Raw genomic sequence first — 17,075 nt, forward strand, 5'->3', positions numbered from 1 at the left:
TTGAGTGAATCCAAAGGATTTATAATATTTTATTGTATTTGTTTTGCCTACATTTTGCAATGTAAGCTAAATGTAAACAAAGATATATGTGAATAATCATAATGGAAGGATGTATTGCTTTGACTCTGATCATATGCACAGTATTTTAGATGTCATAATTGGGTAAATGTGATTATACATTATTCAGTATTCTGTGCTGACTTTCAGAAGTTGGAAATACAATAATATCTGGGTTACATGTGATATTCAAAATTATTTTTTTTCCAAAATGAGAATTACTAGAATAGTAGGAATAAAATTGAAGACTAAAATAATTTATTTTCTTTGAGCCTTGTTAACTGTAGATTTCCTGATCTTAAAGCCCATTTTCATATCAAAATCCAGGAACCACAAGTATTTGCACTGAGAGGTATCCGTAAGTAAAAATGCAAGTGAGAATAATTTGTACAAGGCATATATTAACTCTCAGACAAATTTGTGGATGGTGGTAACCAGGGATATCTGATTTAAGTCATTAAAGAAACAAGGAAAGAAAAGAAACAGGAAGAAGCCAAATTATTGGTAGACTATTAAAGTGAAAGTAATTTTAATGTTCTGATGCTGAGAGAGGAAAGTATTGTCCAGGGTGTTTTTTTCTTTTTTTGGCCCCTAAGTTACAGAGTTTATTGTTAAAATGTTAGCAAGCACAGGAAACATCCTACTGGAAAAGAAAGTAAGATTCAAGTTTTGACATAAAATCCTGAATCTCAAAATGGAGTTATAGTGTTTCTTTGTATAAATGACCTGTATTAGAGTCATTGGATTTGTAAATATTCTGTTTGGCTAAACCTTCTCATTGGTCTTGACTCAGTCAAGTCCTAGATTTTTTTATTCCTAATGTGAAATTAATAGCATGCTTCTTTCAACTAGTCGAGTGAGTAAATGATGGCATATTTTTATTAAAATGAACACAAAGTTATGAGATAGGAGAAATTATATTATATCTCCTTTGGGACAGATGCTCAGTTTTATATTCTCCAATTTGTTTAAATATTGGATGTTTGGCCCTGTGTTTATTTTTACAAATGAGTTAAGGTCTTTGTTTAAAGTTCTTTTTTAATGGAGAACAGAGTCAGTGCTCTCTGAGGTGCATTTTTATGACATGGGAAAATGAGATGAGAGCTTGTTTTGCAAACCTAGTTTTGACATCAGGTTTAAATCACTCTTTTTAGAGGAGGATGCTTTCAGAAAGGATGCTTTTTACTGGGACATTAAATGGTAACATGTTGGATTTGAGGAATATTGAAAAATGAGAATAGACATATCCATATCAATTGTATAGGTGGCTATCATTGTCCAGCTCAGGGCCAGTATAAAACCACCACTAGGGAGCCTTAAACAGACAGCACTTGTCAGAAAAGAATCCTCTTCAGGGAAGATGGAAGGATGTCGGTGTGTTGCATGTTTCCAGTGCTCTTTCCCATCATTTTCTCTGGTACCCCCCAGCCTACCCACCTAGTTCAACCCCTTCAGCCCTTTTGAGAGGTAGGGAAATCCTGTCTCGTGAACAAGAAGATTTCCTATCAGGAGGGAGAAACCTGGAATCATTTTTAGTCAAAAGAGACTCTCCTCTTGGAGAATGGTGCCAGTTCTGAGGTCTCAGCTTTCATCATGAGCAGCGGGTTCAGGTGTGGTTCAGAGAGCAGACTTTATGATAGTTACTAGTTTAGAAAAGATAGTATTTTCTTTTAAAATCAAATATGAATGCAATGTGCTTGAAACATTTCCATTTGTGATAAAATGTGCTGGTGCCATTTATTGCTGTGTTTCTTTGTGTTACATTCACCCTCTTCCCACATCTCTGCCGGCATCATGAATAAAGCCCGTGTAAAAAGGGGCCAACAAACTTGACTTCAGTATCCTGATAGCCAATCTTCCTGCATGTATTTAATTATTTTCAAGTCTTTACAACAATAGCCCTTATTGCCATAGAACAGAAATCTAAAGAATTCTTTAGAAATCTCAGAATTAAAGATTTTAAAATTAAAAAAAGAAAAAAAGAAAAAAAAAGAAAAGAAAAAAAAAGGAATCTCTTCTCAAGATCTATGCAAATATTTTGTCAAATAGCATGACTTTGTTGAGAATTAAGTCAAATGATGAAATACAGAATTGCTAAATAGTCCTTATCTAGAAACATGTGATTATGTATTTCCTCTGCAGGACAGGAGACTGACACTTTAAATATCTCCTGTTTGACAACCGTGGTCAAACCCCGTCCACAGGTTTGAGACTGTTCATTAGTGCCACATTAACCTTAACTTTGCCTCAGGCCATTAACTAGCAAACTGCACATTTGACCTTTGTTCTACAGATATTTTCAAACAGTGTGCGAGGTACTGCTTTTAATTTGGGTTCTGTATTAATGTGTGGACTGATGTGAGGGCTAAAAAAATCAATATATGTCATTAACTACAGAAACGTGTGTTCTGAAACATTCTGCAGACAACAGTTCCACTCAAAAATCAGATTCTTCTCCAACACTTTTTCAGATAATTAGCTTTGCTCAAAATAAGAAATAGTCTCTTTTATATTGTGTTCAAGGGAAAAAGAGCGAGGAAGTGCTCTATGTGACAGTTGATAAACATTTTAAAGTGGAAACAAATGCCCACTAGGTGAAGACCTAAGATTAGAGGTATGCCTTTTGAACATAGCTCTGTTTCCAGCAATGTCTCATGAAACAAAATGCAAAATCAAATGTAGATTGGAGCCATATGCTTAAGTGAAAACAGCTCCCTGAAATATCAGCAAAGTTTGAAATGTGTGGTTATCACTCTTCTAATACTACATATGAGGAACATGTCAGTCTTATAAATTAAGAAGTAAAAGTTGGCTTAGTGGGATATTTTGATAAATTATACCAGCATTGTTGTATCCAGAGTTTGGCATAGTATATAGCTGTATAAAAATAAGTGAGATCTAGATTTATTAACCTGAAAAGCGTTCATGAAATATTGTCAAGCAAGAAAAGTCAGTTGCATTTATGTGTATAGCTTGGTTCTAGTTTTATAAAATGAAACCATCTCTATCTTAATATGTCTGTTTTTTGTTATGTGTTAGGGTGTACATAGAGGAAGCTAAAGAAAGCACCCTGGGATGTTGTCATTACTTACCTCAGGAGGCATGATGGAAATACTTCAGAGGGACAGCTATGAATTTATTCTTCATGTGCCTTTTAATTATTTTACCACTCACCAAAATATCTGTTACTTTTGTCATTAAGGGCTTCCCTGACAGCTTAGTTGGTAAAGAATCCACCTGCAATGCAGGAGACCCCAGCTTGAAACCTGGGTTGGGAAGATCCTCTGGAGAAGGGAAAAGCTACCCACTCCAATATTCTTGGACTTCCCTTGCGGCTCAAAAATGATTACAGTTGAATGATGGTGGTAAAGACAGTTGGAAGTGTCACTTAGTTTGTCACTTAGTTTTAGAGTAGTATCTGGACATCCCTGTGTCAACCAAACTAGACATGACAACTTCAGGGTGAATTGCATTTCCTTTCATATTTTTTTTCCCCATGTGATGGATCAGGAGACCTTTCTGGCACTATTGGCCTCCAGGGCACGGGAAGCAAGGAAGTGCTAACTATGCTGGCCCATGTTCCTGTTGCCTCCAGTCAGCTCAGGGCAAACAAGGCTGGAAGCTATGAAGGAACAATTGTGCTCCAGCTTTTTCCCTCTTTCCTGTGCTAGCACAGTGTGCAAAGCTGTTCATTAGTTAGTGATCAGAATTTACTCCACAACCTACTATATATTTCAAATTGGTAAAGAGATATAGATAAATCCTGTGTAAATATGTTGCTTTCTAAATCTAGATTTTGGCAGGAAGAAGTGATGTATCTATTTTCTAGTCTACCAGTCTACAACTAAAGTGTGCTCTGTAAAAAGCAAGATGGTTTCTGTAAAATTTTAAAAATAGAGGGAAATATTCTTCTCTACAAAGTCATTCAACTTTGATTTGTCAAACATCCCATATCTGCCCTACATTGCAAAGTGATGGCATTTTTATTAATTAATTAATGAAAATAGTCTTGAGGTCTGTGTTGACTAAATGCCTGACTCAATAAAGGACAGAAATGGTAGGGACCTAACAAGAGCAGAAGATATTAAGAAGAGGTGGCAAGAATACACAAAAGAACTGTACAAAAAAGATCTTCATGACCCAGAAAATCACAATGGTGTGATCACTCACCTAGAGCCAGACATCCTGGAATGTGAAGTCAAGTGGGCCTTAGGAAGCACCACTATGAACAAAGCTAGTGAAGGAAGTGGAATTCAAGTTGAGCTATTTCAAATCCTGAAAGATGATGCTGTGAAAGTGCTGCACTCAATATGCCAGCAAATTTGGAAAACTCAGCAGTGGCCACAGGACTGGGAAAGGTCAATTTTCATTCTAATCCCAAAGAAAGGCAATGCCAAAGAATGCTCAAACTACCGCACAATTGCACTCATCTCACATGCTGGTAAAGTAATGCTTAAAATTCTCCAAGCCAGGCTTCAGCAATACATGAACTGTGAACTTCCAGATGTTCAAGCTGGTTTTAGAAAAGGCAGAGGAACCAGAGATCAAATTGCCAACATCCGCTGGATCATGAAAAAAGCAAGAGAGTTCCAGAAAAACATCTATTTCTGCTTTATTGACTATGCCAAAGCCTTTGACTGTGTGGATCACAACAAATGTGAAAAATTCTTCAAGAGGTGGGAGTACCAGACCACCTGACCTGCCTCTTGAGAAACCTGTATGCTGGTCAGGAAGCAACAGTTAGAACTGAACTTGGAGCAACAGACTAATTCCAAATAGGAAAAGGAGTATGTCAAGGCTGTATATTGTCACCCTGCTTATTGAACTTACATGCAGAGTACATCATGAGGAATGCTGGCCTGGAAGAAGCACAAGCTGGAATCAAGATTGCCAGGAGAAATATCAATAACCTCAGATATGCAGATGACACCACCCTTATGGCAGAAAGTGAAGAGGAACTAAAGAGCCTCTTGATGAAAGTGAAAGAGGAGAGTGAAAAGGTTGGCTTAAAGCTGAACATTCAGAAAATGAAGATCATGGCATCTGGTCCCATCACTTCATGGCAAATAGATGGGGAAACTGGAAACAGTGAGAGACTTTATTTTTCTGGGCTCCAAAATCACTGCAGATAGTGATTGCAGCCATGAAATTAAAAGATGCTTACTCCTTGGAGGGAAAGTTATGCCCAACCTAGACAGCATATTCAAAAGCAGATACATTACTTTGCCAGCAAAGGTCTGTCTAGTTCAAAGCTGTGGTTTCTCCAGTGGTCATGTATGGATGTGTGAGTTGGACTGTAAAGAAAGGTGAGCACCGAAGAATTGATGCTTTTGAACTGCGGTGTTGAAGAAGACTCTTTAGAGTCCCTTGGACTGCAAGGAGATCCAACCAGTACATTCTAAAGGAGATCAGCCCTGGGTGTTCATTGGAAGGACTGATGTTAAAGCTGACACTCCAGTACTTTGGCCACCTGCTGAGAAGAGCTGACTCATTTGTAAAGATCTGATGCTGGGAAAGACTGAGGGCAGGAGCAGAAGGGGACTACAGAGGATGAGATGTTTGGATGGCATCACTGACTCGATGGACATGGGTTTAGGTGGACTCTGGGCGTTGGTGATGGACAGGGAGGCCTGGCGTGTTGCGGTTCATAGGGATGCAAAGAGTGGAACATGACTGAGTGACTGAACTGAACTGAACTGAAATAACTAACTTAGCAAATAGCTAATTTCATCACTTTTCATAAGTCCTTTCACTTTGGTTTTCAATTTCCTTAGTTATAAAGTAAGAGACTACACATTAGGATCCTGTAGAAAGCTTTTAGACAAACCCAGATGCCAGGGTCCTATCCCAAACACAAAATCTGAATGTCTGAGGGAGAAATTGAGGTGTAGTTTGTACTTCCTTGGTGATGATAAAGTGCATTTAGGGCAGGACACTACTGGATCAAATAGTCTCTAAGTCTTTTTCTAACACTTGTTTTTATAATATAGCATATCTATAATGTATTAATTTTGATGGGTATCTTACACAGCAGTGTGATTAAATATTAATGCATCCCTATATGTTAATTTTGGCATCACACGTTATATATGTATATGTGTATATAGAGGGAGCCCTGGAGAAGGGAATGGCAACCCACTCCAGTATTCTTGCCTGGGAAATGCTATGGACAGAGGGGCCTGGTGGGCTACCATTCATGGGGTCCCAAAGAGCCTAAAATGACTGAGTGATTAACACAAAAACATATCGAGGGAAACTCTGTCTTGAACCTGTTTGGAAGAATCTGGGACAGTTTGTAGCCCTGCCCTCTGGATTTCTTCCAATTTCTAATTCAATGCACCAGAAAGGTCCATTTGATCTTTCTCCACAATCTTGGAGCAGATCTCCTAATTCACATTTTCCCATCAGCCATGCTCCCTAAGGACTTTTAATTATCATTATCATTTTTACAAATGTGCTTGTTTATTTGACTACGCTGGGTCTCTGTTGTTGCCTGGGCTTTTCTCTAGCTGGGTGAGCGGGGGCTACCCTCTAGTTGCAATGCTCAGGTTCTCATTGCAGTGGCCTCTCTTGTTCCTGAGCATGGGCTCAGGGTGCGAGGGCTTCAGCAGCCACAGCTTGAGGCTCAGTAGTTGCAGCTCCCGGGCTTTAGAGCACAGGCTCAATAGTTGTGGTGTTACACAGTATGTTGGATCTTCCCAGACCAGGGAACCCCTGTCTCCTGCATTGGCAGGTAGATTCTTTACCAATGAGCTACCAGGGGAGCCCTATCATTATCATATTTTAAAAATTTATTTAGTATGGAAACTACTAATTCTGGAAGTTGTTAAAAACTAACAGTGCATCTGGGCCAATTTAACAAGAGTTTGTTGGTTGCCTGTGGGGTACCAAACTGGAGTCTAAACCCTTGGGATATAAAGCAGACGTGGCTCTTGTCTTTAGAGAACACACACTTTAATCAGAGAGGCAGGCAGACAGACAGAGGAATTGTAATACCAGATAACCAGGGGTATAGAACAGATGCCAATTGTGGCATGAGAAACATACTGGACCAATAAAAGCTTCAAAGTCTGGTCAGGCCAGGATTTAGAGAGGAGATGAGGATTAGCTGGATCCTGAAGGATGGAGAAGGAAATGGCCACCCACTCCAGTGTTCTTGCCTGGAGAATCCCAGGGACGGGGAAGCCTGGTGGGCTGCCGTCTATGGGGTCGCACAGAGTCGGACACGACTGAAATGACTTAGCAGCAGACGGATGGGTAGATGTTTGGGGGAATGAAATAGGAGGGAAGGCCATTCTGGGAAGAAGCCCATCATTGGGTTTAGAAGCAAAAAAATTGTTTTTGTTCCAAACCTTTGGGTTCCCTCAATGCAGGAGATACAGGAGAAATGGGTTTGATCCCTGGGTCAGATCCCCTGAGGAGGAAGTAGAGACTCACTTCGGTAATCTTACCCAGAGAATTCCATGGATAGAGGAGCCTGACAGGCTATCGTATATAAGGTCTCAAAGAGACAGACACAACGGAGCACACACACATACATACATATATGCCCACTTCAGATCAGCAGGAGCAATGCCAAAGACTGTTTGCCCTGGCGTTAAGCATCAGAGTGGCAGAGCAGCTGCCATCTGAAGCATTGCCTGTCATCAGAGAAAAGGGAAATAGAAACTGGCAAAGCCACACTGGTCCACAAAGCTTAAGCCAGGAGGGAAAAACACTGCTTCTGTGTATATGTCTAGAAGTCAGATAGCCAAAGCTACCCCCAAAGAACCTTGGTGCCCAGAAGGTAGAGAATTGGAACAAATGAATGAGAACATAATTTATCTTCTTCCCTTTTCACACACAAAAGGACTGGAAAAGGTCAGTTTTCATTCCAATCCCAAAGAAAGGCAATGTCAAAGAATGCTCAAACTACCACACAATTGCATTCATCTCACACGCTAGTAAAGTAATGCTCAAAATTCTCCAAGCCAGGCTTACGCAATATGTGAACCATGAACTTCCAGATGTTCAGAACAGCTGGTTTTAAAAAAGGCAGAGGAACCAGAGATCAAATTGACAACATCCACTGGATCATGGAAAAAGCATGAGAGTTCCAGAAAAACATCTATTTCTGCTTTATTGACTATGCCAAAGCCTTTGACTGTGCGGATCACAATAAACTGTGGAAAATTCTGAAAGAGATGGGCATACCAGACCACCTGACCTGCCTCTTGAGAAACCTATATGCAGGTCAGGAAGCAACAGTTAGAACTGGACATGAAACAATAGACTGGTTCCAAATAGGAAAAGGAGTGTGTCAAGGCTGTATATTGTCACCCTGCTTATTGAACTTACATGCAGAGTACATCATGAGGAATGCTGGCCTGGAAGAAGCACAAGCTGGAATCAAGATTGCCGGGAGAAATATCTATAACCTCAGATATGCAGATGACACCACCCTTATGGCAGAAAGTGAAGAAGAACTAAAAAGCCTCTTGATGAAAGTGAAAGAGGAGAGTGAAAAAGTTGGCTTCAAGCTGAATATTCAGAAAATGAAGATCATGGCATCTGGTCCCATCACTTCATGGCAAATGGATGGGGAAACAGTGGAAACAGTGAGAGACTTTATTTTTCTGGGCTCCAAAATCACTGCAGATGGTGACTGCAGCCATGAAATTAAAAGATGCTTAGTCCTTGGAAGGAACGTTATGACCAACCTAGACAGCATATTCAAAAGCAGAGACATTACTTTGCCAACAAAGGTGCATCTAGTCAACGCTATGGTTTTTTCTGTGGTTATGTATGGATATGAAAGTTGGACTGTGAAGAAAGCTGAGCGCTGAAGAATTGATGCTTTTGAGCTGTGGTGTTGGAGAAGACTCTTGAGAGTCCCTTGGACTGCAAGGAGATCCAACCAGTGCATTCTAAAGGAGATCAGCCCTGGGATTTCTTTGGAGGGAATGATGCTAAAGCTGAAACTCCAGTACTTTGGCTACCTCATGCGAAGAGTTGACTCATTGGAAAAGACTCTGATGCTAGGAGGAACTGGGGGCAGGAGGAGAAGGGGATGACAGAGGATGAGATGTCTGGATGGCATCACAGACTTGATGGATGTGAGTCTGAGTGAACTCTGGGAGTTGGTGATGGACAGGGAGGCCTGGTGTGCTGTGATTCATGGGGTCGCAAAGAGTCGGACATGACTGAGTGACTGAACTGAACTGAACTTTCACACACAAATATGCTGAAACCATTTTCATATTCAAATAAGCATGAATCCAAAGAAAAATCGATTTTCCTTTTTTGGGACTCCTCAATTCCAGTTTCTCATCTTTTTTTTCATGCTCATCATACAGCAAATGTGAAGTCTATTATTCTTTATCAAAAGCTTTAACTATTATATTAGTTTGTTAAGACAACTATAACGAAAGAACACAGGCTGGCTGGATTAAATGACAGAAATGGATTTTCTGACAGGTCTGGAGGCTAGAAGCCTAAGATCAAGGTGTTGACAGGTGTGGTTTCTTCTGAGACCTCTCTCCTCAGTTTGCAAATTGCCACCTTCTTGCTGTGTCCTCCCATGTCCTTTCCTTTGAATTCATGTACCTGTAGTGTCTCTTTCTGATTAGAACACTGGTCGGTGGATTAAGACACACTCATCTTATGTATCTTAGGTAAGTTTAATTACTACTTTAAATGCCCTGTCTCCATATACAGTCATATTGGGGTTTAAGGCTTCAAGATATAAATTTTGGCAAAGGACACGATTCAGTCTAAAACAATTATGGTCACCACATACAGAAGACATTTTTAGTATTTTAATCTGTTTTTCATAATGTCATTTTATACTGAAGAGAATCTCTCTAAATTAAAATTTTTTTCATTCTTTAGCTTTCATAACTCTTAGCATTGAAGTTTTTTTTTTTTCTTTTGCTCCTACTTTTGAGTCCCTTTGGCTTCTTCTGACTATGTATTATTTGCCTGAGAGATATTATTCATGTTCATGACTTCATTTACCACCTCTGTACATGGTGAATCTGGCATCACATGTCCAGTCCACCAATTTTGGCCCATATATCCAACAGCAAACTTCCATGGTATTCATGGTTCTTATAACATGGGCATCATCCAAAGCCTTCTTGAAATGTAGAATCTTGGAACTTGCCCCCTCCCAAACTGTTGAATCCAAATCTACATTTTGGCCAAATCCCCAGATGATGTTATAAATGTTCAGTTTGTAAAATAGGCTTCTACTTGATTACTTTCTCTGGAGATTTAAAAGATCTTGAACTGAATATGTCCAGAATGGAATGAATTATTAATTAGTTTTTCCTCATTCATTGATTTGGTAACTACTCATTGAGTGTACTATATCCTTTACCATTGCTACATTGGTGAACAAAGCAAAACAATAATCCCTGCCTACTTCAATTTTTTATTGGAGTATGGAAGACAGATAAGAAATAATAAAACATTGCAAATAAGTATGCTATATGCTCAAATAGAAAGTTATATGTGCCATGGGAAGATGAAAATCTTGAGCAAAATAAGGGCAACTATTAATATAGTGGGGGGGCACTGAGAAGGTGATGTTTCCTTTCCTTTATTTCTTTTTTTAAATTTAAACTTTTTTTTAATGGCTGATTTACAATGTTGTGTTAGTTTCTGCTGTACAGAGAAGTGAGTCAGTTAAACATATATATGCATCCACTCTTTTTTAGATTCTTTTCTCATATAGGCCATTACAGAGTATTGAGTAGAGTTCCCTGTGCTATAGAGTAGGATCTTATTATCTGTTTTATTTATAGTAGTGTGTATATGTCAATCCAAATCTCCCAATTTATCCCTCCATACGTTTCCTTTATTTCTTACATCAGGAAAGAATACAGTCTTTTCATTAGTCACCTGATGGAAGACAATTAAAAGTTATCTTAACGTCTTTACTTTACCTGTGAATTCTAGGTTCCTAATGTTTTTCTGATGTTGACTGGCAAGTGTTTTTTTCTTTTTTTTCTCCCTATTCTCGTACTTCTCCCTTTCAGCTTGGTTATAGTCCCCTTGGTTATAGGCCCTGATGCTGGGAAAGACTGTAGGCAAAAGAAGAAGGGGGTGGCAGAGGATAATGTGGATAGATTCAACTCAATGGATTTGAATTTGAGCAAATTCCCAGAGATAGCAGAGGATGGAAGAGCCTGGCATGCTATAGTCCGTGAGCTCTCAAACAGTCAGACACGACTCTAGCAACTGAACAACAATAGCGCAACATAGGCCCCTAAGTGACCTCACTGCATTTCTATCTGTTTTCACATTACTGCAGTGACAATGATGGCTTTCACTTGCTGGCTGGGGAACTTTTAATGGCTCTCACTACCTTGTTAATAAAACTGAAACATCTTATGATGATCAAGATGGCTAATTACAATCTTGCCTCCTTCTCCCTTTAACTATAATTCCCATGAACACACTCCTCACTAGCTAAACTAACTGCATATGACTCTCTGAACACACAGTGATCTCTTTCCTTTTTACCCCTGCTTATCCTGATCCTTGTTGTTTGCTGCTTCTTTTTTCGCATGAAACATGGAAATGTTATCTTTATGTTTCCTGATTCCTTCTCTGTCCTCAAATATGACACTATTTACTAACACTGTATTATTATTGTGGATTTTTATCAGGATATATATTCTTAGAAGGCTGAGCTATTTTATTTAGCCGTGGACCCCTGGCACCAACACAGAGCTTGGTACACCATAGTGTGTAGTATTTTGTGACAAATGATTGATAGGTGATGGTTTATGGAATGAGTGGAAGTCTTCTAAGAGATGATCCTTTCAGAGAGAATGAGGGCAAAGGCATAGAGGTATGTTTGGAGAATAATAAGCATCACACTTTTGTGGAACCCTAAACCGTGGATTGGGTTGCTGAAACTGAGAGAGTGTCTTATATACCTTTCTAAGAAGACTAGATTTCATGCTGTAGAGAATAGAGAGGCATAGATGACTTTAGGCAAATGAATGGCATAGTCTGTGGACTACCAGATTTGAATTTCTATAGATGAATCTCATGGGGGATGGGAGATGATTGTTACGGAACAAATGGGAGGTATGTCCTCCAGGTGTAGTGATTCCAGTGAAAAGATTAAGACTTAAGCTAAGGCAATGACAGAAGCATTGGAAAGGAGGCTGGAAAATAAAGATGTAAAGTTTCCCTACTACGATATATTGTGTGTGAAAGAAGAAATAAAAGAAGGACACCATTTACCAAGATTGAAGTTGGAGTTTTAGGGGCCATAAAAATATCTATTCATGATCAGTTTGAAAGTCTCCACATCTACCAACTCATGGGGAAAGACCCTAGTACTGGGAAAGATTGAGGACAAGAGGAGAAGGGGACAACAGAGGTTGAAATTGTAGGATGGCGTGACAACTCAATGGACATGAGTTTGAGCAAACTCCAGGAGATAATGAAGAACAGGGAAGCCTGGCATGCCACAGTCCATGGGGTCACAAAGAGACATGACTGAGCAACTGAATAGCAACAACATCTGCAGCCATTTGTGCCAGGCCTCTTCATTTCCAGAAGATTCTTTGATTCCAAACACGTGGTCACGTGGTTGGAAAGAAATCAGGAATTGAGTCACACATCTTCTCATTCATTAAACCCCACTCTGTAAGAAAGAATCAGTCAATTTCATCAATTATATTTTAGTAGCTGCAGCGTGAGAATTGATGTTTGTTCATGCATTATAATTAGTGGAAGATAGCCATCAAGGAGAGACTTATTTTCTAGTAGAGGAAATCGATAAAATATAGACAATCATTTAATTGTGTTAGTGAGAAGATAGAGCATCTTTTTTTCTTTGACTGAGCATGAGCTAGAAATTTGTGCTTCCTGTGACAGTTTTGTTATTACTTGTCTGGTCAAGCTTTACTAAGGAAAAGTGAAAGTGAAAGTCGCTCAGCTGTATCCGACTCTGCGACACCATGATTATACAGTCCATGGAATTCTCCAGGCCAGAATACTGGAGCGGGTAGCCTTTCTCTTCTCCAGCGGATCTTCCCAACCTAAGGATTGAACCCAGGTGTCCTGCATTACAGGTGGATTCTTTACCAGCTGAGCCACAATGGAAGCCCAAGAATACTGGAGTGGGTAGGCAGAAAGTGAAGAGGAACTAAAGAGCTTCTTGATAAAAGTGAAAGAGGAGAGTGAAAAAGCTGGTTTAAAACTCAACATTCAAAAAACAAAGATCATGGCATCTGGTCCTATCACTTCATGGCAAATAGATGGGGAAACAATGGAAACAGTGACAGACTTTATTTTCTTGGACTCCAAAATCACTGCGGATCTTCCTGACCCAGAAATTGAATCAGGGTCTCAAAAGATTGATTAAATACTCACAAGACACTTGCCATGGGAACGTCTGATTTTCTCTATGATTGCAAATCTTACATATTTGAAAGCTGTATTTATCCTTCCAACAGAGTGGTGGTTTTTTACAGCTCCAGCAGTTTTATATCACTAGTTCTTGAAATACCAGTGAGAGAAAATGACAAGTTGAAATTTGAGGCCTAGTGCTTTCAAAATTAGATTTAATTTTTAAAAATTTGATTATTCCAGCTCTAATTTATAACCACCCCTGCTGTTTAATTTCACTTTCAAAGAAATTCTTTCAAAAGTATCAATGGGGAATGTGGTTTCATAATTGCAGTAATTTAATCACTCATCTTACAGATTTCTGAAGTTTACTGCCCTTCCAACATTTCCATCTCCTGTCCCTGCCTTTTGGTCCAGGGGACATTTCATCTGGATGAGACTAGTGAGTTTTCTTTTTTCCCCCAAAACAGTTATGTATGTAAAAAAGTTCAAAACTAAAGTCTTTAAGACTTGGTCTTTTGAAATGCTAGAACTCAAGGTTTTGGGACCTCAAAGCATTGGCTTTAAAACTCCAAAGTCTTGGATTTCTGAATTGAAAAACTGCTGTTTTGTTGAATTTCCTCTTTCCGCAATCTATACTGAAAAGGGAAGCAGTATGAGAGGGGAAAATGACTTAGCAAATGTATTATACATTACTCACTCCAATCACTTTTATTTTCATGCTACTGAAGTGTGTCACATACCTGAGTTCTCTCATATTTAGTAAAGACGTATCGCTTTTTTTCTTAGACACCAAAGAGAAGACCCAGATGGGAGAATCACCCAAGCCTACTAAACTTTTAATCAGTAAGCAGTCAGTCAGCTTGTTGTATGCCTCTGACATTTCTATATGGAAAAGAAAGTAGTTAGTATCACTAACTGGACTTCCCTGGTGGCTCAGATGGTAAAGCATCTGCTTACAATGCAGGAGACCTGGGTTCAATCCCTGGGTCGGGAAGATCTCCTGGAGAAGGAAATGGCAACCCACTCCAGTATTCTTGCCTGGAGAATCCCATGGATGGAGGAGCCTGGTGGGCTACAGTTCATGGGGTCGCAAAGGGTCGGACACGACTAAGCGACTTCACTCACTCACTCACTCAGTATCACTAACTACTGGTAACTACTGGTTTAAATACCAGTAGCTAGTGAGGGCTTTTAGGGAAGCTAAATAAAGTGCTATGTGTTTGTGTGTGTGTACGTACTATTCACAATTTCTTGGACCTATATGTATATAAAGTTCATACCCAGTGAAAATTTTATTTAAGAGAATAAATTTGAATACATTTTTAAAAAGATGTATTTTGTGTCTCTGTTGTTAGAGAAGTACAAAAAAAGAAGTAGAGAATTATGAGAGCTGCCTTCTAAACATTATGCATAACATTATGCCATTTATATTGGCATTTCTTATGAACTTTGGGGTTTAACTGATCTCTTTGTTTTCCCATTCAGAGAATTTATCAACAGCCTTCGACTGTACAGGACATTCTATGGGGGCCTGGCAGATCAGCTTTGTGCTAATGAATTAGATGCTGCTGATGGACTACCATGCTGGAATGGAGAAGACATAGTAAAAAGGTATTTTATGTATAGTGATTTATGAAAATCTAGTAGCCACTTTTATCCTTTCTTTTCCCCCCTGTTCTTTAATGCGTTACTTCAGTTTTAACTTTGTCCCACAGGTCAGAGGATACATTGATTCCTTCTCTTTTGTTTGTCCAAGAATAATTTGATTTTTTTGACATTTTAGAAATATGGATAGCATTATGTGGTGTTCTAAAAGTTCTCTTGTCTTTGGTATCCATCTATGGCTTGCTGAACAATCTCACTTTTTCTATTAGGTATTATTTAACATCTAGCCAATCTGTCTTATTTCTCAAATATCTTTTTTTTTTTTTACTTTAATTTTCTGACTATTTAGAAAGTGAGGACATTTAGTGAAATGTGAATACCTGGGCAAAGATTTGTTAATCTCTGTGTTTATGTCACCACAGTGTCAATATGGGTTTCACAGGTGGTACTGTTGGTAAAGAACCTGCCTGCCAATGCAGTACACATAACAGATGTGGGATTTGATCTCTGGGTCAGAAAGATCCCCTGAAGGAGGGCATGGCAATCCTCTCCAGTATTCTTGCCTGGAGAATCCCCATGGACAGAGGAGCCTGGTGAGCTACAGTCCATGGAGTTGCAGAGTTGGACATGGTTGAAGAAACTTAGCACACAGCACAGTGTTCATATGTCCTCCCTACAGTTGTCTCTGTGAGTGTATGTGAGAAAGTGGGGTGGGGAGAGAGAGAGAGTGATAGAGAGAGCTGGGACTTTTATGTATGTCTGTTGGAGGCATTGTTTATTTATATACTGTCAATTGTTCTCAAGCTCAGGAGTGAATTTTTTTTTTACCTTTTTTTTCTCACTGTTTAGAATTTCTTTGAGTTTATTTTCCTTCGCTTCCTATAACTGGTCTGCTCTCAAGTAATTTCTTGAGCTTGAGAAAGTCCTATTTTCTCTCTAAAACCATAGTGTTGGTCGAAGTAATTGGCAGGAAATTAGTTGATTTTCTAGTGCTGCTAAGTCACTTCAGTCGTGTCCGACTCTGTGTGACCCCATAGACGGCAGCCCATCAAGCTCCCCCGTCCCTGGGATTCTCCAGGCAAGAACACTGGAGTGGGTTGCCATTTTTTTCTCCAATGCGTGAAAATGAAAAGTGAAAGGGAAGTTGCTCAGTCGTGTCCGACTCCCAGCAACCCCATGGACCACAGCCTACCAGGCTCCTCCATCCATGGGATTTTCCAGGCAAGAGTACTGGAGTGGGGTGCCATCGCCTTCTCCGTTTCTAGTGCTGGTGATTGTCATAGAATGTAGGCCTGTGCTGTGTTCAGATTTGAATGTTTTAGTGTATTTTATATTGAGAAATCTGCCAAAAAATAGGGTGTTAAATTTTCTGAGTTATAAACACCCCTACTCCATATAAGGATAGGTAGTTTAGTTACCACAAAAGTGATGAGTTCATTTAAAATGTCATCTAGCAAATTCAATTTGCTATGATAAACATATACTATAATTAATGTTAGTATAAATTCATATAGTAAAAACTATTTCTGGGTGATCGTATTCATTATAGTTAAAGGTTACATTCCTGATATAGTAAAATGCAGAGAAGGCAATGGCACCCCACTCCAGTACTCTTGTCTGGAAAATCACATGGACGGAGAAGCCTGGTAGGCTGCAGTCCATGGGGTTGCTAAGTGTCGGACACGGCTGAGTGACTTCACTTTCACTTTTCACTTTCATGCACTGGAGAAGAAAATGGCAACCCACTCCAGTGTTCTTGCCTGGAAAATGCCAGGGACGGGGGAGCCTGGTGGGCTGCCGTCTATGGGGTCGCACAGAGTCGGAAATGACTAAAGTGACTTAGCATGGTAAAATGATTACTTATAGTTTATATTCAAATATCTCATAAGAAATCTTTGATTTCACAGAAAATAATTACTGAAGGTAGGAACTATAATTAAATTTAAATAAAATATTTGGCTGACATGGCTAGTGCTCTTTTCTCATGCTCCTTGGATGTTGAAATGTGTTCTTAAATATATCTTTCTTGCCTTTACTGAGAGTAGTCATAGCATGCA

The 17,075-nt window shown here is 39.3% G+C and overlaps 1 protein-coding gene across 2 annotated transcripts in view; it reads left to right on the forward strand.

Annotated features, from left to right (window-relative positions):
• GPC5 (glypican 5) overlaps positions 1–17,075 on the forward strand; it is a 1,663,234-nt gene that overhangs the window by 453,411 nt on the left and 1,192,748 nt on the right. For both annotated transcript variants that reach the window (XM_069601872.1, XM_069601871.1), the window contains one exon: positions 14,899–15,024. In XM_069601872.1, the coding sequence (XP_069457973.1) occupies positions 14,899–15,024 (126 nt within the window). The remainder of the gene's footprint in view (positions 1–14,898; positions 15,025–17,075) is intronic.

Source organism: Ovis canadensis, chromosome 10, assembly GCF_042477335.2.
Source record: "Ovis canadensis isolate MfBH-ARS-UI-01 breed Bighorn chromosome 10, ARS-UI_OviCan_v2, whole genome shotgun sequence".
Classification (NCBI taxonomy): Eukaryota; Metazoa; Chordata; class Mammalia; order Artiodactyla; family Bovidae; genus Ovis; species Ovis canadensis.